A 22,481-nucleotide genomic window follows, 5' to 3' on the forward strand; every position below is an offset into this window, starting at 1 on the left:
AACATAATCTTATGTGCTTTGTCAGATTCTCGTTCTGGCACCATCTGCCTCCTACCTAGACTGCCCTGCTACTGCAGGAGGCTGACCTGTTGCTTAACCTGTACTAGATTGCATTATCATTTTTTTGTCTTTGATTACTGAGTGTTTGGCAGGCATTATTTTTGTTTAAAGAAAATCATGATTTGGAGTTAATAATAAAATAATTCTTTTTTTAATTAAAGTTTATTCGGGTGACAATATTTAGTAAAGTTACATAGATTTCAGGTGTACAATTCTGTATTACATCATCTGTAAATCCCATTGTGTATTCACCACCCAGAGTCAGTTCTCCTTCCATCACCATATATTTGATCCCCCTTACCCTCATCTCCCACACCCCACCCCCCTTACCCTCTGGTAACCACTAAACTATTGTCTGTGTCTATGAGTTTTTCTTTCTCATTTGTTTGTCTTGTTCTTTTGCTGTTTTTGGTTTATATACCACATATCAGTGAAATCCTATGGTTCTCTGCTTTTTCTGTCTGACTTATTTCGCTTAGCATCATACTCTCAAGATCCATCCATGTTGTCACAAATGAATAAAATAATTCTTTATAAAACTTTTCATGACTCAACCAAGAAGCACTGGCAAAGACCAAAAAAAAAAAAAATCATTAATTATGTTCTTTTTCTTTTGGTAGTGATTCATAGCACTTGCACACATATTCCAAATGGTTTAACAACTATTTTCATGACACATTTCATAAGCTGCTTCAGAAAGTTGAGCATAATATTTTCATAATGTATGTGGAACAAAGTAATAAGTGAAAGATTAGTTTCTTGTTTTAGAATTTCAATAAACCCAGATGTTTTTTATCTAACCTAACAGAGCATCATCTATTGTGGTAGAACTATTTTTCCCCATGTCTAGCTGAAATTCTTCTTTGACAGACATTGAAGATTCAAAAATATCTATGTCATGAGTTCATATATATATTTGGTTATGAATTGGTAACATTTCTTTTTAAATTTGGAAATCATTTGAGATAAAATATGACAAGTATTTAATAGGGCAGTATCTCTTATATTGTACAACTCATTTAAATCTAAAGTTCTAAAGAAAAGTACTTGAGATTTTTAGAAGTATTTAATCAATTGGTGTTTGATATGTTACGTCTTATATTCTATAGGCAGTTGTTAGTTACTTAATTGAAGATATTTTATTTTAAAAATACATTAAAAAAAAATCTTTTCCCCATAATTTTCTAACAAAATTTCCGTAACTGAAATATTTTTAAAGTATCTTTTCACCTAAAAATGGTTTTCTTTTTTTGTGCAAGAAACCAAACTGTTTTATAGCTAGTCAAAGCTACAAGCTCAGACCTTGTTACATATTACTTAAAAATATCTCTGGATAGTTCTGATTTGAGGTACTAAACTTCATCAGTTCTTTTTTGTTGAGAGGAGACTTCTCAAATTTACTATGTATTTGTTGATAATGTCTCTTACTGTTGTCTAGTTTATTATCTTAAAATTATTTCTACACAATAAACAGCTTATTCCTGTTCTGCTGTAGCAATTTGTATCTGGTGTTCATTGTGAAATTTGTGATATGCCTTATTTCAGCCTTTTTTTTTTTAATTTACTGTTCCAATAGGAGTACTAGCGTATGCATCTCCATTTGCTTCTGCATCAGTAGTATATTTCCTTTTTATACTAAAAAATTTGCCCATCTTGTTTTTATAGTTAGAAAAAGAATTTAATTATAACACAAATCAGTAATAAGTATTTTAGATTTATAATCAATTACAATTTACACAGGGTAGCTCTGTAATTTATGCTATTCACATAAAATATTCAAACAAATCCATTAAATGTTACATCAGTGCATAGAAAAAAATCATTCAGTTTGCTAAGATAGACTACGCTGGTGATGTGGTTATGTATAATGTCAAAGAAAAATTTCACTGGACAATTTAAACAGGTAAGAAGACTTAACTCAACACTATTGCAGTAGGGGAGAGAGATTGAACTCAACTCCCAGTACATAGGAATTTATAGTCAAAGAGGGAGGGTGGGGAGTCAGTGGGTGAAAAATTACTGAGAAGAACTTGGTTAGGTATCAGGGGTGGGGGCATTCATGATAAATTGGTTTAGTAGAATTCTTGCCAAATCTGGGCCTGGCCGGTGGCCAAGGCCTAGTTTTTGAGAAGAGGGTTCAGAGGAGCCTACCTAAAGTTTGACTAAGGAGGCAGTTCTTGTCAGTAATATTAGAAACAACAGTATCATATGCGGTTTCAGGGTTAAGTAAAATGTAATCCTATCAAAACAATAAAGTTATGTTTAATGGGAAAATATGCTGCTTCAATTAAAAATTTTAAATTTAAATTAATAACAATTCAATAAAATCTAAAATTCAGTTCCTCGGTTTCATTAACCACATTTAAAATGCTCAGTAGCTGTGTGTGGTTCATGGCTACTGTATTGAACAGTGGAGTTCTAAACCTTTTTGGAGTGTATTTTCATACATATGTATGTACCTACCTTCTATCCCTATGGGATTATACTGTATGTACAGTTGACCTTTGAACAACTCTGGTTAACGGTGCTGACCCCCCTGTGCAGTTGAAAATTCACATTACTTTTGATTCTCCCAAAACTTAACTACTAATAGCCTACTGTTGAGTGGAAGCCTTACCAATAACATAAACAGTACAATAACACATTTTGTATGTTATATACTATATTCTTACAATAAAATAAGCCAGAGAAAATAAAATGCTATTGAGTAAATTATAAGGAAAATACATTTACAGTACTATACGTAGTTACTGAAAAAAATCTGCATGTAAATGGAGCCATGAGGTTCAAACCCGTGTTGTTCAAGGGTCAACTGTATTTTTGTTTTACTGTCTCTTTCACTTACCATATGTTTTGGAGCTTGTTCTATGTCAACACATAGAAATCTGCCTCTTTCATTTTAATGCTGCCTAGTATAGACTATAGTATTGTAAAAAGTAATATAGAGGAGCCACTTCAAAATGGAGTCAGAGCTGCCTTCCGAGAGGAACTGCCTTGCACATCTTACTCCTCAAACCTTTGGAATGTTAAAACTGGGCAAAATAACCTTTGGACTGCATGTAAACATGTGTCCCAAAGAACTGTTTGCAAACATAACAAGAATTATGACTACTGGACTGAAAATTAAAAAGACATTCCTTAGAATTAGAATCACTATGTTAGCTTTTCTGCACCTTTAGAAATTCCTTAGCTTGTGAACATTCTTCTTTCTAGTCATGTAATCATTCCTCTTTCCTTTCTAATAAATACCCCTTGCCTTCACCTCCCAATCCGAAGGTTTCTGTCTGAATCACTGCTTCCTGACTAGCTATTATTTTAGATCTCAAATAAACACTTGTTGCCTCTCACTTTGGTTATTTATTTTTAGTTTAACAGTTTTAGAAAGTTTCACACATGTAAAATATTACTGGATGCTCCCAGATCGACATCCAAAAGAGCATTTTACACTCCCTTTGATAATACAGAAGAGTGCTCTTTGCCCCCTTATTCACTCTTGACATTTTCAATCTTCAAGAATTTTGCCAATCTTATAGATAAAAATCATTTTTAGTGTATATTTCCATGATAATTAGAATGAATGATTTTTTATACCTTTATTAATATTTCATTTCTTAACATAATAACTGTATTTCTTCCAAAAATAACAAAATATTACTTGCAGACAGTATATATATCCTGTGTTCTTGCTTTTCTTTGAGTACCCGCGGTTAGATTGCTGGGGCTGGTCGATTTTCAGTTTGCATCTCTATGGATAAGAATTATTTGCATTATTATTTTCTACAATTTACTGAGCAATAAAACCGCCCAAAGACAATGAAAAGTTAGGACTACTAATAATCAGAAAACCCAGTAGGTTATGCCAGAGAACACCTAGCATTCCACAGAACACCCAGTAAGCAATCTCACTTTTTTCCCTGACAGATACACATTTAAAGCTTGTAGCACATTGTCTGGCTCATAGTGAGAACTCAGTAAGTTTAATTTGTTTCTCTTCCATGGAAAGAATGAAAAACAAGGTAATTGAAAATTTATGGCATTTTTGCAGAACTAGTTTCCTGGATAGGGGCTGTTACCTAGATTGACCTTTGTTTTCCTTGGGCCTTCTACAGTGCTTGGGAGCATTTATAATGGGTGTTCAGTAATTGGTTGAATGGAACTGTGTTCAAGTATGTTTTAATTCATTCTCCTATCTGGAGAAACATGTATATCAGGAAAAAATAGGCTTATTTTGCTTGCATTGTTATTTATCATATTTTCAGACTGGGATTAGAAAATATATTCTAATCATGCAAACTGGTGACCTTGCAAATGGCTAGACTAGCTGTTTCCTTTCATAGTCCAAATTGTGTGAGTATAGCTAAATAAAAATCCCACTCTGTAATAATGGCAAATGTGATTTTGTTGTGTGCAGTCTTAAGGCATGATTATGCTGTTCTAGCTGTGAATGGTGATTTTTACACATGATAAAGCAGCCTAGCATATTCACGTACGTTATAGCTAGAATAATCAATCTAGCTAAACATAATTTTTATCTGCTTTTTAGGTGCAGTGTTCGACAAACATTTTTTCTTAAGTAACTGAAAAAAATATGCAGTGGCTACTGTAGACTGTAAAATGAAGGAGAAGCTTAGCTTGACTGTGGAGTCTGAGCCTGGATGTAACCTAACTAGCTAGAGGATGTGCAATTTCTGATTGACAGCAGGACCAGCATTATGCAGATTTTGTAAGCGAACAGCTCAGAAACAGTGCGTAGGGGCTCAGTTTGGAATCACTACAGTCAGCACTCATATCTTTAGTTTTCATTTTTCTGTCTACAGGATTTGTAAACAATTAGCACCAAAACAGTTACTCTTTTGTTTTATTAAAGTGATACTGCAGTGCAGTTTCAATCTATCAGCCAGGCATACTTGTGTGGAAATTTAATATTCTTACCAAATTAGCTAATTTTTAGCTGTGTTCCATGCTTATGTCTAGACCTTTGTGTATTAAATTCTATCTTGAGGTTTTCTCTTTATACACAAGTGTGTTTTGCTTGTGCCTTCCTGTCTTCTTCAGAGAGAAGCTTTATGTAGGTCAGGCTTGGCTTAAGCAGATTTCCTGAACCTGCGTCAGTTTAAGCTGGAGGAATTTTAATAAACCCTCCCCTGTAGGCGTGGGCCTAAATGAGGCTAGCCTAGTTAAGCCTGATCTTTTTCTGTTTGTGAAAAGAGCTGAGCAGAGCTGAAGGCTGCCTGGTGGTTTCAGAAACTGCCTACTTAATTTCAAAAGAACAATGGTAGGAAAGGCTAGATCTTCCAATTTTACCTTATCTGAAAAGCTTGATTTGCTAAAGCTTGTGAAGCCGTATGTGAAAATTCTTGAAGAACACACTAATAAACATTCAGTAATAGTGGAAAAGAATAGATGTTGGGATATCATAGCAGTTAACTATAATGCAATTGGAGTAGACCGCCCTCCTCGAACAGCGCAGGGCCTGCGCACCCTTTACAAAAGGCTCAAAGAATATGCCAAACAAGAGCTATCGCAGCAAAAAGAGACCCAGTCAGATTTAAAAAGCAATATTTCTGAGCCAACCAAGAAAGTTATGGAGATGATTCCCCAGATTTCCAGTTTTTGCCTGGTAAGAGACAGGAACCACATACAAAGGTAAGCTTTATTTTATTTTGTTGTTGAAAATTATGGCGCCTCCTATCTATTGGGCTCTGGCTTAGTTGTGATAGAGATATGCATAGTAAGCATCTCCACGATGGGAGCAATGAATAGTGTCTTTGTTTTGCATTCTTAAAAAAGAAAAGTGAGGCTATAAGGAATTTTTCTGCTGCATTTCATTTAAGCCACTTTTTGTTTTTCCTTTCCCCTTCCCTCCCTCTGTAGTTTCTAAAAAGTAAAGGTTAGGGAGGAAAAAAATGGGATGAAATTTGTGAGATCACCTCATAAACTTTTTAAGCTTTAAAATTAATTATCTGAGAGATAACTTTTTCTTATTTCATTTAAGATTATATATAATTGTAATTTTCAATTTTATATAAACTTAATTTCAGGAGAAATGGAATCTTTGCTTTTTAATGAAATTGTCAGTCTGTCTATATTTATTGAATATTCATTGAGCTAAAAAACTAAAATCAATAATTAAGTAAACTTATTAATGGTATTGTATACATTAAGACAGTTTAAAATATTTTTCTTATATTTAAAATAAAAAAGACATAAGGAAAGGAGTTAATGCCTAGTTAGGGATTTATATTAATAAAATTCAAAGCTTTTGTGTTTTTATTTATTAATGGTCTAGTTTCACTTTGATCTTGGGTCATATAGAAAAGGGTAAGCTTTCTCATATCCTTTTGCAGGATATCAACTATAAATTTTAATATACTAGTAAGAGCAATTGGGTTCTTAAAAGGTTAGAAGCAGTCTTTTTGGTGAAATTAATGCTCTATGTAACTACTTGCCTGGGAATCTTCAAAACTATAACTAATTCAAATTTTAACCCCTGGCAAAAGATAAAAATGGCAGCTATATTCTTTTGAACCACTTAGGATAATTTAAACAAATTGTAAACTTCTTGTTGATTGAGAGACCTTTCAAACAAAGCTTTACAATGTGCTCTCCTATTGGTGGAAGAAAAATCATTATATAAGCAAAATTATTGATTACCTGTGAAATCTTTTTGAAGTTAGGGAGAAACAGGGGACTAAAACTTTTTAGCCAAGCATTTTTTATTATTTTGATTATCTACTAGGATAGTATTTTGAGCCCAGCTTCTTTCCATATACTGCTTATTTCTAGTTGATAGCATAGTAAAAAAATAGAACCAGTGGGAATCTGGGACATGGATATACATACAGTGTATTAAATCATGGGGTCACTGCTTAAAATATGCACTGTGATGACAAATGATTAAATCCTAATATCCTGGATGTCTCAAAAACTCCACAGTAAGACTGTTTTATACTGTGCTACTTATTAAAAAAATGTCACCCAGAGAGAAAAGTGGCTTTTGCATTACAGATATAAAACTATCTTTTGGGTATTAAGTATAGGCTTCCATAATTTGAAAACTACATATAGAAACTGTAGTTTTAGTTACTTGCATATTTTAAAAATACAGTGAGTATAGAAAAGAAATAATATACAAGTGTGTGTTTATATTTTGACCATTTTGTGTGTATATATGGGTCTGTGTCACATATACTTGCTAATGTGAAGAACAAAATAGTTTTATAAGAATGAAGTGTATATATCCATTCTGTATTTTGCGTGTAGCAGAATTATCTTTCACACACCCATATGCACACAATCTTTTGGGACAACAACATTTCTCTGAGTTAATTGATTTACACATTTTTATACCTACTGTTTAAACAATAACAATTTTTCTGATTTTAAAAGGAAGCATATTAGAAATAAACCCTTTAAATGCTTATGTTAGTGTCTATACTGCAATTCTCTATATTAGCATTTCCATATATTAGCAATTCTATATATTAGCATTTCCATGTAATATATTTATATATTTAATGTGATTATACTTATTTGATTGACATCGTCTTGAGTCTTAATAATTCTCAGAAGTTCATATTCTATAATCTTAATTATGCTTCTATATAAATGTGCCTGTTAATCTCACTAAACCCTCCATTCTTATTAAGAAAAATTGTGCTGCTTATTTAACATTTGAAAATAAATACCTAATTGTAAAGCTCTCTATAACACACTCATTTATGTTTTTATTTTCTCTCTAATACCAAATTACATTTTGTTTTTGTAACCTACTTGATCCTCAGAATTCATATTTATAAATTTTAGAAGTCATGTTTATTATTTTTTGTGACTTTCTCTAAAACATTTTTTGCATAATGACTTTACTTTTAATGTTTCAACTAAAATGGAATGGAATATTCCAAATATAAGGCATATTTTTAATTTACATGGGAGTATAATGTCTTTGTCTAATTGTATTATACTCTGTTATACATACTAATTTGGAATAGTAATTAGATTTTTAAAAACTTAATATTCTTCTGTAGTTTTAATCTTTTCCCATTCAAGGTTTTAGAAATGTTAATAAAAGCAAACTTACTAACTTGAATTACATATTCTATTGTTTTGCTTTGCTTTTGAAAATCATAACATGACAAGAATGAAAATGAATGAATTTATGTAATCAACAAATAGATTTTTTATAACATACTTTATATGTTTCTATTTTATTTGTATGCCTTAGACAAATATCTGGTATTTTTGGCAGTTTAATACCATTAGTAAGTGACATATGGGGAGTTTTAATTTTTTCCCTTATGTTTTACTTGAACTTGTTCCAGCATTTTAATCATCCATGTAGAATATATTCTTTACTATATTATTTATCATTTGTAAAATGTTCTCTAAATAATGTTAAGTATAGCATTTTCCCATTAATGTTCCAATAATTTCTTTCACCTCTATAACTTACTTTTAAGTTAGGCCTAAGTAAAAATTTTTAAAAAGCCACAAGAAACAAAATTATATATTCTTCACGGCTTCATGTTATACATGAAATTATTTTTTTTAAAAACAGTAGAATTTTAAGGTACATTGTGTTTATCTTAATAAATGTTATGTCAAAGTTATTTTTTTTAATTTTAAAAGCCTTTTTATTTCCTTCACTATTATTGTTTTACCATACAAATATCACCTTGTGAATACACAGAAAACTCCTATGGAAGATAATTGCTACACGTAAAGTACAGAATGGATATATATACTTCTTTCTTAGAAAACTATTTTGTTCTTCATATTGGCAAGTATAAAATAGAATACTTCCCCAAACATACTTATGTTAGAGTTACATGTAGTTACATGTAGTTTCTGCATAATATATTTTAAAAATATGGAACAGTTCATGAATTTGCGTGTCATCCTTGCAGAGGGGCCATGCTAATCTCTGTATCCTTCCAGTTTTAGTATATGTGCTGTTGAAGAACACTGTTAAAGTTTAAATTATGCTAAAACTGTAGATGCCTCTAATAGGAATGTATATTTTATGGAAATAACATGTAAATTTAATAAACTTTCACTATATTGTATATAGGCCATTAAAAAACATTGCATTAAAAAACCATTTCATTTATTTAATCAATTAACATATGATTAACACCTACTAGGTTCCAAGTATGGTCTAATGCTAGGTGTTAGAGATACAGTGGTGGATATAAACCCTTAGCCTGTGAACTTTACCTGACCAATCGTTGAGAGACTGAAAGAGCAACTGAGTCATGTGATTTAGGATAGTTAAGACTAACCACCATTGCATCTGAAATTGATAGTTAGGATAAGGGCATACTGAAAGCCTTATAAAATCTTGATTTTTTTTTTGACAAATATGGAAATTATTACTTCTCATATCATGTTTCCCTGAAAATAAGGATTTTTTTATATTTTTCTTGATTTTTTTAATATCTTGATTTTTTTTGACAAATATGGAAATTATTACTTCTCATAGCATGTTTCCCTGAAAATAAGATCTAGCCGGACTATCAGCTCTAATGTGTCTTACGGAGCAAAAATTAATATAAGATTTTATTATTATTATATTTTATTATTATTATATTAATTTATAACATAACATATTGTTATATTACATTATATTTATTATATTATATCGGGTCTTATATTAATTTGTGTTCCAAAAGACAAATTAGAGGTGATGGTCCGACCAAGTCTTATTTTTGGGGAAACACGGTAGATGGCCTTCCACGATGCTCCTAGAAATCTTGGACCTTGGTGATTTGTAGATCAGTCCAGGAGAGCAGAAATAGATTGAGCGCCAAGGTATGGGGATAGCAAGGCCCAGAATGCATTGAATGGCCTTCTATTCCATTAAAGAATGTCATGCTTGTAGGAACAATTGGTGTCTCTTTGAGAACATTTAAAATGGCTTTTCTTTTTTATTTACTTCATTGACCTTGTATAGTAGTTGTAATTTCACGTTTTTTTAAGAGCCTGATTTTAAAGTTAAGGATGGGAGAGAGCTATATATATATATATACATTATTATAATCCTAAACTTAAGGCACTTTTTGTTATTTCAAGAATTAAAAATTTTTTTGTTTCTTAATTTTCTTTATAGCTTCATAATTTAATGTATATTAAACATGAAATTATGGTATAAAAATAGTCTTATCGTCATTTGATTTATATTTTATAATGCTTTCTTATGTGCTGTAGTGCAAACTTGGATGAGGACGCACAGGCTGGTACCAGTTCACTACAGGTAATGTTGGATCACCATCCAGTTGCTATTACAGTAGAGGTGAAGCAAGAAGAAGACATTAAGCCCCCTCCTCCACTGGTTTTAAATTCTCAACAGAGTTATACTTTAGAGCAAAGAGAAGAACATGATTTAGTACATGTTATGGAAAGATCTGTGTCATCATCACTTTCCTCTGTTGATATGAGAATGACATCGTCTCCATCTTCTATTCCAAGGAGAGATGATTTTTTTCATCATGAGAGTGAAGGACACTTTAGGTCACGATTAGGGTATGATCCTCAGATTCTGCAAATGCTGAAAGAGGAGCATCAGATAATTTTAGAAAATCAAAAAAATTTTGGATTATATGTTCAGGAGAAGAGGGATGGATTGAAAAGAAGGCAGCAGCTAGAAGAAGAGCTGCTAAGAGCAAAAATTGAAGTGGAGAAGTTGAAAGCAATTCGCTTACGGCATGATCTGCCTGAATATAATAGTCTCTAAGATTTTTTTTCAAACTTGCAATTGGATCATTTTAATTTTGGCCAAATTGCTTTCATTTGAGAATATGCTAAAGCAGAATACATATTCTTAAAAATGTTAATATCTATTATGAAAATAGTCTTTCTTGACATTAATTTCTAATTTTTAAATTTTCTTTTGTGATACTTATTCATTGGCTGGCATGGTTATATTTTTTTTGTCTTCCCTTAATTTTTTTCTAAGAAGTTTAATTGTTGGCCTTACAAAAGATGTTTATTTTGATTAAAATATAACATACATAAATATATATACAAGCATACATATTCAACATATTCTGTTGAAGTTCTGAGTCTTCAACATTTTAAAGTAGAGCTTTGAAAGCTGTAATTCAAGGTTTCTAAGTCAGTCTAATTTAGGAGGAATACTAGCCTAATAACAGAAGCTTGTCTATATGACATTGATTTTTTTTGGCTTTCATTTTTTGAAGGAGTAAGTCCTACATTTTTAGAGATAGAAGGTATTTGGAGATTATTTTTTCGACCTCTTCAATTTAAAAGGTAATGAACCTGATGTCCAGGAAGAACTCAATGACTTACTTGATGTAACAAAGCTATTTATGGCAGAGCAAAGACCAGCACTGAGTTTTTGTTTCTGTTATTTTTCCCTCAGCTATTCTGTAGAAGTAAATAATCCACTAAAATCCTCCATATTAAAAAATTGGCAGTATTTATTTCATTAAACTTTTTTTTAAAGATTGGGAGGTTATGAAATCAGGGGAATTGTATCAGTTACCCCCATCCTCCCACCCTTTTTTTGTCCAGCAAAATAAGATACTCTTTGGCGCTATTACTGTATTTTGCTGTGTATAATGTGCACTTTTTTGCCCAAATTCGTGAGGGAAAAATAAGGATGTGCATTATACATGGGTAGTACTAATTCCGTATCTATATAAATGTTTTCAATTCTTTTATTTATGCCTATGAGTTAAAAGTGTAATGCTAGAAATAAAAAACAATATCTGTATACAAAACAATACTCTGGAATATAATAGGTTTTGTTGAACTTATGACAAACTTATGAAGAAGAGTTCTTGGCCTATGATGCGTAAATATCGTAAATTTGTTACCAGCACATAAAATTTCTTGTACCTTGTATCTGTTCTTGTGTTTTGTAATTATTTGTTACATAAAATTTCTTGTACCATAATATGTTAAAAAATATATGCTAAAATTCCTTTATAATACAAAAGTACATATATATAAACAAATAAAAATTTGAATTAAGAAAATTAAAGCAAAAGATTTTTTCCCTGAAAGTTTGGGTCAAAAATGTTGGTGTGCATTATACACAGGAGCACATTATACATGGCAAAATACATATATTTTGGCTATAAGATTTAATGTCTTAATTCATTTTTAATGTTTTATTCTGAAAAAGGTTTCTTTCATAGTAAAAGTTTTAATGAATAAAATGAAAATTTTACATATATTGAAAATAGCAAAAATATATTTATTAGTTGTGATATAATCTGTAATGTTTTTTGTAAATATTGCTAGATAGTATTTGTGGAAATAAATAAAACCTCGATTCTTAAAGCACACATTAAATTTAAGTTAAATCTTTAGTATGTATGTTACTTAGGATTTCTATTTTTGCATGGACTTTGTTGAGGAAGGATTTTTAAGCCCATCTTTAGAATGGGGTAGGTAGGATTTCAGCGGTATAGTGGAGAAAAAATGTTTAAGTCACAGTGAGCAGTATGAAAAAAGGCCTAGAGAATGGGGAAAAGTCGATCACCGTGTACAAGCACAAATACAGTGCTAAGCCAGATGATTTTATGTGAGAGTAGAGGGTGAATTAGGGCGGTGGTAACTTGGACTAGGACATCTCCCTTGATGGGTTAGCTACTGTTTCATTCCAGCAGAAATTTTACATGCAGGATTAAGCCAGAAATCTGCATTTAATGTGAAATTTTCCAATTTTAAAATGTTTGCAAATAATTCTCATTCAGCCAGTGGGCTTCCAGTTTGTGGCGTTTGGAGTAGAGCAGTGGTTCACCAAGTATAGACCAGCAGTGTCAGCATCACTTGAGAACTTCTAAGAAATGTAAATCCATGCTTTTTGAATCAGAAACTCCGGAGGTGGAATCCAGCAATCTATTTTAACAAACCTTCTAGAGATTCTGATGCAAGTTAGTTTGAGAACCACTGGAATAGAGTATTTGGAACCTAGCTTGGTGCCTAAATCATACTAGAGTCTCAAAAAATATTTGTTAAGAGGAGGAGTGGGGGTGGGGTGGGGCCCGCCCGGTGGCTCAGGTGGTTAGAGCTCCATGCTCCTAACTCCGAAGGCTGCCGGTTCGATTCCCACATGGGCCAGTGGGCTCTCAACCACTAGGTTGCCAGTTCAATTCTTCGAGTCCCGCCCCCTGCAACTAAGATTGAACACGGCACCTTGAGCTGAGCTGCCTCCCGGATGGCTCAGTTGGTTGAAGTGCGGGCTCTCAACCACAAGATTGCCAGTTCAATTCCTCGAGTCCCACAAGGGATGGTGGGCATTGCCCCCTGCAACTAAGATTGAACACGGCACCTTGAGTTGAGCTGCCGCTGAGCTCCCGAATGGCTCCTATTGGTTGGAGTGCATCTTCTCAACCACAAGGTTGCCGGTTCGACTCCCGCAAGGGATGGTGGGCTGCACCCCCTGCAACTAGTAACGGCAACTGGACCTGGAGCTGAGCTGCGCCTTCCACAACTAAGACTGAAAGGACAACAACTTGAAGCTGAATGGCACCCTCCACAACTAAGGTTGAAAGGACAACAACTTGACTTGGAAAAAAGTCCTGGAAGTACACACCGTTCCCCAATAAAAGTCCTGTTCCCCTTCCCCAATAAAATCTTAAAAAAAAAAAAAAAAATCCTCAGTCAGTCTGGAAAATATTTAAAAACAACAACAACAACGAAGCAGAGAGGAGTGGGTAAAGGTGAAGATTGAGGGATATCGATTTGGAAGTTGGTTGGTGCCCGATTATAGATTACATTAAAAGCTGTTTTAAGGAATCAGACTTGAATGTGCAATGGGAAGACATTGAAGACTTTTGATTAGGGGGATATAAATTAGAGCTCTAAGTTAGTGTTATAATGGCAGCTTTTAGGGGTGGGCATTGTAGTGAGAGGAAATTCAATTTGAAATTTAGGTTATGGCTGTAGACATAGAAATAATAAAAATAAAATGGACTCTCATGGTGTACTATTTTAGCTTGTTGATTACTTAATTTCATTGACATTTTATTTCTGCTATTAGGGTTAAATATTTTATAAAAATGCCTTGACTAATATAATATGATATATCCTTTTGACAATTTCATCTTTAATCTGTGCTATGACTTTTCTTTGACTCTAATGAATCTTATAATTCTAATTTGAGGTAATGTTTTTACAATATAATTCTAGTAAATACATTCTTGCAATAGTCAGCTTAAACTTTTTGAGATTATTGAAAGCAAATTATGTATATATATATATATATATATATATATATATATATATATATATAATAAAATTCATGTTACAATCTCAGCATGATACTACTCAGAATTGATGATGAATGTTCAATTTGAATGTTGACTTAGTGCAGCTAGATCAGAGTTTTCCAAATTATGTTCTGCGGAACTTTAATTCTGTAACATGTTTCTAGGAAAGAGTACTGTGCAACATTCATCATTTTTGGTGATTAGGTTCTAAAATCAGTGTGGATGGTAAAAATGTATACACAAAATTGCCCTTAAATTCTTTTGCTGCCCATATAATAGTTGTAAACATAGTCTACTACAGTCAGATTTTTTTCTAGCATTGTTCAATATTGTTTCTTTGGTTGTGTCAGGTGACAAATTCAGTAGCATTTAGGAACTAAGTAGAATAAAAAAACACTTATTTTTACATAGTTTTAAACACCAGAATTGCACTCATTGCAGTGAGTTCACTGTAGTAGTTTTTCTGTCATTCCTCTGTAATTTTAATTTGCAAAAATTTAAATGCTTATGATTCTGCTCCATTGTATGACCACCTCTCTACCCATGTAACTATAATTAGCATAGTATAGTTTCTGAAAATTCCTGTATAAAGAAAACTTATTTGACTGTTGAACTCTTTCTGGAGGTGTTTATCATTTTTTGGAGTAGCTTAGGGTTATTCTGAGCTAACGCTTTTTTCTTTTTGATATTGTAACTATTGAGTTGACTACTTACCAATTTATGTTAGCAGTTTTTGCTGCAGATAAGTTTTACTAAGGGGAATGTATAAGGGCAAAATTTTGTTAGTACCAGTGGAATACAACTGAAGCCACCAGACATACTACATACCATAGAGAACTGTTTGGGGCCATGAGTTTACCTACAAAATGTAATACTGGGAAAACCTAAGAAAGAGTGATTTTATTTTTAAAATGTAGAGTTGATTCTATAGAAGTATATTAAATTTGAAAAATATAGTTAAAATGTAGTTAAAAATAAAGTTAAAATATTATTTCATCCAATATATTAGTACTTTAAATAGTGGCTAGGTTATTTTTGCCACCTTCCTATTTTTTTTTTTTTTTATCCATATGAATGGAACATTGTTATTTTTACAACTTATGATTTTCCACATTAGGTATGATTTATACTGGCACCCTGAAAAAGATAATGAAGCTCTTTAATTTCTAAAAATGCCAGCAGATATCTTAAAACATTCAAATCAAGTATTTTTATGTATAATGAGACGTCAACTTGGTGTTCTTTCATTTTTGAAAGGTTGACTATCCTGTTGCATCTTTACTTATTTGAAATTGTTTAAAATATGCATTATTTTCCATGTGTCTTCTTTTAATGTCAAATTGTAAATAGACATGTTTAAATAATTTTGAGTGTGATAAAATGTATTTAATATGTACTGTAGATGATGATGCTTAAATGTTTTGTTAATACAGGTTCTTTTAAATATAAAGTACTGATTTATGTACTTATTATGTGCCATAGGACAAAGAATTCAGTACTAATGAGGTAAAATTTTATAATGAGGCATAATTGAAATACATTTATTTACGTGATTGTGTTATAGTAGATCTCAAATGTACGATGTCTAAATATCATGTTTTTTCAAATGTTAAGATCCACAAATTCTCAAAATCAATTAAACATTTGATAGTAAATTTGATTATAAGTACTTAAAAATAATTAGATGAAATATAGTTGCAATATTTAACAAATACAAAAAAGTAAATTCTTAAATTATACAACCTAATTAATCATTATGTTAAGTCTTTGCATATGATTTTGAAAATTGATTCAATATATTTTTATATGTCTTTAAATTGATTAAAACTAGTAGCTGTAATTTAAATTTATTTTTAGTTTTCAATTGCTTTGTAAATAGTGGAAAGCAAAATAAATAAATAAAAATACCACCCAAGTCAGCCCAAACAGTTTAAACTAAAATGGCTATAGCATTAGACTTACTACACTATGTTGGAAGATCTTTCGTGTTTTTATATTATTTTACAGTAAACATTCATATGCCTAACACCTAAATTCTGTAATTAATGTTTTGTTTTGCTGTATTTGCTTTATCATATATTTATCCATCTATCCATCCATCAATTCATTTTTTAAAGAAAACTTATTTTAAAACAAGTTGTAGAATTAGAATGCTTCTTAAATACTTCAGCATGAGTACTATGAACTGGAGTTCAATATTTATTTGTGAATGTGTAGTTTTATGGAATATTTGCAAACCTTAATGCACAAACCTTCAGTGATGAGTTTTGACTGCACCTATGTAGTTTAAATCCCTCTCACATTCAGAGTATTATTGTTACCTTAGAAAGTTCTGTTCTACCCCTTCCTAATCAATCCTCTGGCACATTAATCAATCACTGTTCTAATTTTTAAAGATCATGAATAAATTATGCCTGTCCTAGAACTTAAATAATTGGAATCATATAGTATGTACCCTTTGTTTCTGATTTCTTTCACCCATCTTATTTTTAATTATTCATCCATCTTCTTGTCAGTAGTTCATTGCTTTTTGTTGCTGAGTAGTATTCCATTGTACCACAGTTTGTTTATCCATAATCTTTTGACGGACTAATGGGCTATTTACAGATTTTGGCTATTATGTATAAAGATTCTATGAATATTCTTGTATAAATTTAACGACATAATGCTGGATTAGGGAAGTTATATGGTTAACTTCTTAAAAAACTGCCAGATCTTTTCCCAAAGTGAATGTACTACTTAAACTTCCATTAGCAGTGTATGTGTTGTTTTTTTTTTAAATAAATCTTTTCATGTTCAATGATTGGAATGTCAGAATTGAAATTGATGAATAACTTTTATGAAATTTAAATGAATTTAAAATGTTGAGTGTATAGTTTAGATATCTGGCAATGTTGTAGTTTTGCTGATTTTTTTTTGTTTTTGATTTTAGCACTTACTGCATATATGCTTTGACAAGAGGTATTGAGAAATACGATATAATGTATAGTCCCATCATGCTCATAAAGTAGCATTTTGAAAATGACCTTAATGAAAAGAAGTATCATCTAGGTTAATTTTATATATAATGATACTTCTACTTAGTTGACATTCAGTCTCTCTTATTAGATAAAACTGGATGATTACCAATTTAAAGGAATTTATATATTAATGTTTGTATATATATTTTTTAGTGTAATAAAACTATATATTTCAAATCTGAAATTTATATTGCAGTTATATGTTAATGTATGGTAGGTTTCGGTAATTCTAAAACTAAAGAAAAATTACGACCTGCAAGGGTATTTACATTCTTTATTGAATTTGATTGTATGAGACATTTTAAATTTTATATGCTCAATTGTAAACAATGTGTGATTAGAATTTTTGAAAGGAAAGAAAGGCTATTAATATTGAAGACTTGGGTTTATGGAATGTATAAGGAAGTCATCCAACCCTAGAGTAACTTTGCTTATGAATCATTAAGATTATAATATCCACTATCAATATTAAAATAACATTATTTCCCTCTTTTTTTTTAAAAAACTTTTTTTGTTTATTTAAGTGTGTTTTTCCAGGATCCATCAGCTCCAAGTCAAATACTAGTTGTTTCAATCTAGTTGTGAAGGGCGCAGCTCACAGTGACCCATGTGGGGATCGAACCGGCAACCTTGGTGTTAAGAGCACCGTGCTCTAACCAACTGAGCAACCGGCTGCCCCACCCTCTTCCTCTTTTATCAAAGCATGATTTTAAGTATCTTTACCTTGTGAATCTTGCTGATAGACATTCAAGTCTTTTGTTTATGTAGACTAGTTTTTGGTATTGATTTGAGACGTATATTACAGGGTCAAGGGGGAAATAGATCAGAACCAAGTTTAAAAATAAAAGTTACAGTTTGAGTGGAATTGTTAGGGGTGGTTAGTCTGGGATGTAGCAAATTAGTATTTTATGTATTACGAGAGTAGATACTCAAGATTTATGTTCAATACATGTTTAGTTTCTATTTGTCTTTATTATACTTTTTGGAATTATTCACTCTCCCTTCCTTGGCCAGAGTCCTACATTTAAAATGGGAAAGAGACAAGAGTAAGATGATGATGATAGTAGGTAACATTTAGGGAGTACTCACTATGGGAAGTACTGTCCTAAGCGTTTTACATACATACAAGTCTGTGAGGTAGTATTGGTATTACATTCATTGACAGATTCATAAACTGTCACAAATGGGTAAGTATCGAGTCCAGGGTCACATGGCTAGTAAGTGGCAGACTCAAGATTCAAACCCAGCCAGATTAGATCATGCTTTTATCCTCCTGCTGTTCTGCAAAAGAAAGGATATACTTAAGTCTGAGAATCTTATGGTATTTCAGTTAATTATAGGTAATTTTTGAATTCTCCAAATTTAAATATTGTTTTCCTATTCCTTTTTTTTTGACGGGGGAGGGTCTTAGACATAACAGTTCTCTTTTAGGCCCTGGGAATACAACAGGATATTTGAATCTAGAATGTTTTTCCGAGCCATTTAATGAAGACATTCTTTTTACTCCCACTTTACAGCAATCCTGAGGAATTACAGTTTTTTCTTGGATAACCTACTAAAAAACAGGAACAAATTTTAAAAATGAGGAAAGGTATTATTGTCAGCCTTTCCATTCAGTACACAGTGACTGCTACTGGTAGAAATAATGCAAAAAGAAAACTAATTAAAATTGGCTAAAATTGCAGACAAAATTTTTTAGAATTCAAAAACTAATCAAAGTATCTTGTGTTTTTTGTTAATAGTAAAAAACATCAACTTTATCTGGGGAAAAAAGTTGGTAAAATAATAGAAATAATACATAACAACCATCATTTTATCTAAAAACTGGTAAAATTTCTTGACTAAAAATCGATGGAGTGATATACTCTTGATAATATTAAGTATTCAAAATTTGACTTAGCAGAAGTGCATTTGATAGAAATGATGGTTATAAAAGAAAACTCATGTTAGCAAAACTACAATCAGTAAAATGATACATAAAAAAAGTGACTGATGTAGCGATCTGTTGGGAAGATCCTACAATAGTACAGCAGTACAGATCAGAGATGATGATGCTTGGCTTCTACTTAGGGTTGCAGCAGCCTGAATTTTTTCAGGGACTGAAGTTCATTGACCCACGCATTGTGAACACTGCTGATTTAAGCTGCATATGAACCTATTGTTTTCTCAGAAAAAGAAAAAAATCTTTGGAAGTTTTGAACATAATTTATTGTTTGAAGATCGTCAAGACTCAACTTTCTAAAATGCACTAATGACAAAGATATGAATTACTTGAATTCTAGTAGTCACTAGAATTGGCTTAAAGATGTACAAGTTTTATTTTTTCTGTGTGTGTGGATTTACATTTTCTTTTCTGTTTGGTAATTACCTTCCAGTGGAGTGCTGGTTATAGTACGTGTATGTTTAACTTTTTAAGAGTCTGCCAAGCTGTTTTCTCAGGTAGTTGTACTGCTTTACATTCCTTCCGGTAGGTATGGTATTTCCAGTTTCTTTACATCTTTGTTGACACTTGGTATGGCCAGTTTTGTTGCTTTTAGTCAATCTAGTGGGCGTATGTATGTGTTTTTTTTAGCAGCTTTATTGAGATATAATTTATATGCCATGTAATTCTCCCATGTAAAGTGTGCAATTCATAGTTTTTAGTATATTCACAATTATGTGCAACTGTCACCACAGACAATTTTAGAATATTTTCAACACTTCAAAAAAAAAGACTAGTTTTTAGTTTTTACACTTCAACTGCCTACTTCCTACTCCAAGCCTAACCCCCCAACCCTAAGCAACCACTAATCTACTTTATATTTCTATAGATTTCCCTGTTCTGGACATTTCATATGAATGGAATCATATACTATGTGGTCTTGTATGACTGGTTTCTTTTATTTAGCATAATGTTTTCAAGGTTCATCCATGTTGTAGCTTGTATCAGTGCTTTATTCCTTTTTATGGCCAAATAATATTCCACTGTATGGCGACACCACATTTAGTTTATCCATTTGTCCGTCGAATGGACATTTGGGATATTTCTACCTTTGGGCTATTATGAATAATCCTGCTACAAATATTCATGTACAAGTTTTTGTGTGGAGATATGTTTTTATTTCTCTTGGGTGTATATCTAGGAGTGGAATTAAGTAGTATGGTAACTACTTAATCATTTGAAGAATTGCAAGACTTTTTCCATTTACAAATGTAGCTGTACATTTTACATTCCCACCAACAGTGTTGGAGCGTTCTAATTTCTTCATATCCTCACCACACTTATTATAATCTGGCTTTTTTATTCTTGTCATCCCAGTGGATATAAAGTGTATCCTATTGTGTTTTTAATTTGTATTTCCAGATGACTAATAATGTTAAATATCTTTTTATGTGCTAATTGCTGTTTGTATATATTCTTTCCTGAATAATCTGTTTGTCTTTTGCCCATTTTCTGCTGATTTGTTTTGGTTTTGAAATGTAAGAATTCTTTATTCTGGATTGAAGTCTTTAGTCTTACATATGTGTTGTGAATATTTTAATCCTATGATGGCTTGCCATTTTGTTTTCCTAGTGGCATCTTTCAAAAAGCAAAATTTTAATAAAATTCAATTTATAGTTTTTGTTTTTTATGTTTTGTGCATTTGTATTTTGTGTAAGAAACCTTTGCCTACTTCCAGGTTACTTGACCCTTGAACAATGTGGGAGTTGAGGTCGGCAACTCCCTGCGCAGTTGAAAATCTGAGTATAACTTTTGACTCTCCCAGAACTTAACTACTAATAACCTACTGTTGACAAGAAGCCTTATTGATAACACAAATAATGAATTAACACATATTTTGTATGTTAAGTGTATTATATACTGTATTCTTACAGTAAAGTAAGCTAGAGAAAATAAAATGTTATTAAGAAAACCATAAGGAAGAGAAAATACATTTACAGTATTTATTTAAAAATTTGCATGTAAGTAGATCAGTGCAGTTCAAACCTGTGTTATTCAAGGGTCAACAGCATTTTCTCCTACATTTTCTTGTACAAATTTGTAATTTTAGGCTCTGCATTTAGGTCTGTGATCAATTTTGAGTTAAATTTTGTGTATGGGTGAATTAATGGTTGATGTTCTTCTTTTTCCATATGGATATCTAGTTGATTCAGCAAAATTTATTGAAAAGACTTTCTTTTCCCCATAGAATTTGTTTCACCAGCTTTGTTGAAAATCAGTTGGCCATACATGTGTGAGTCTATTTTTGGCCCTCTATTCTGTTGCATTGATTTGTATGTCTTTTTGTCTTTTCTTGCCATTATTAAACCATCTTGATTATTGTAGTGTGATAGAAAACCTTGAAATCAGATGGGATAAGTCCTCCAACTTCTTTTTAACAATTGCTTTGGTTAGTCTATGTTCTTTACATTCATATAAATTTTAGAATCAACTTGTCAATTTCTACCAAAAGCATCCTGGGATTTGATTTGTGTTGTGTTGAATATGAAAATCATTCGGGGGAGAATTTCTTAAAATTGAAATTTTCAATCCATGATATAGGAGCTTTATTTATTTAGATTTGTTAATTTCTTGCAGCACAGCTTTAAAAATTTCAGGATAGAGGTCTTAGATGCCTTTTGTTAGCTATTTTATATATATATATATATATATATATATATATATATATATATATATATATACATATATATATATATATATATATATATATATATATATATATATATTTAGCTACCGTGAATGGACTTTTAAAATTTTCATTTTCCAATTATTTTTTGCTAGTCTATATATGAATACAGTTGATTTTTTACATATGAACTTTGCAGCCTGTGACCCTGCTAAATTTGTTTTGTTCTAGTCATTCGTTTTTTTTTTTTTAGATTCCCTGCGGTTTTCTGTGTAAACAGTCTTACCATCTGCACATAGATACAGTTTTACGTCTTCCTTTCTGATCTTTAGTTGTTATTGCCTTTTGCAATGGCTAGGACTTCCAGGGCAATGTTGAATAGAAGTGGTAAAAGTGGGCATCCTTGTCTTAGTCCTGATCTCAGTGTTTTTGCTTTTTCTTTTCCTGTTTAAGTAAATGGTACATCTTAAAGGTAAAGTAATTTAGTTTTTGGTTTGTAAATTCTGTTGTTTTGATAGCTTGTTGGGGTCAAATGTGTTTTGGTAAGAGACATA

General features: G+C 31.6%; 2 protein-coding genes and 1 non-coding gene across 10 annotated transcripts in view; 2 read left to right on the forward strand and 1 right to left on the reverse strand.

The window, feature by feature from the left end:
* Positions 1-22,481, forward strand: part of RAD54B (RAD54 homolog B) — a 250,288-nt gene that overhangs the window by 41,274 nt on the left and 186,533 nt on the right. Inside the window, exons 1-2 of one of the 8 annotated variants that reach the window (XM_074316239.2) lie at positions 10,269-10,312; positions 21,490-21,534. The exons of 6 other annotated variants lie outside the window; for them this stretch is intronic. In XM_074316239.2, coding sequence (XP_074172340.2) covers positions 21,531-21,534 — 4 coding nt within the window. In that variant the 5' untranslated portion in view covers positions 10,269-10,312; positions 21,490-21,530. Of the gene's footprint in view, positions 1-10,268; positions 10,313-21,489; positions 21,535-22,106; positions 22,400-22,481 lie in introns of those variants that run through there. One more of the 8 variants, XM_074316238.2, reaches the window with a different exon arrangement.
* FSBP (fibrinogen silencer binding protein) lies at positions 4,644-21,481 on the forward strand. Its single transcript, XM_019713380.3, has 2 exons — positions 4,644-5,706; positions 10,267-21,481. Exons 1-2 carry the CDS (start codon positions 5,333-5,335, stop codon positions 10,790-10,792), a joined length of 900 nt encoding a protein of 299 aa, XP_019568939.2. The 5' UTR covers positions 4,644-5,332; the 3' UTR covers positions 10,793-21,481.
* On the reverse strand, positions 8,924-9,025 carry LOC141568000 (U6 spliceosomal RNA). Its single transcript, XR_012491019.1, has one exon. It is a non-coding gene; the product is annotated as a U6 spliceosomal RNA (small nuclear RNA).

Source organism: Rhinolophus sinicus, chromosome 6 (assembly GCF_057876585.1).
Source record: "Rhinolophus sinicus isolate RSI-liver-muscle chromosome 6, RSI-T2T, whole genome shotgun sequence".
Classification (NCBI taxonomy): domain Eukaryota; kingdom Metazoa; phylum Chordata; class Mammalia; order Chiroptera; family Rhinolophidae; genus Rhinolophus; species Rhinolophus sinicus.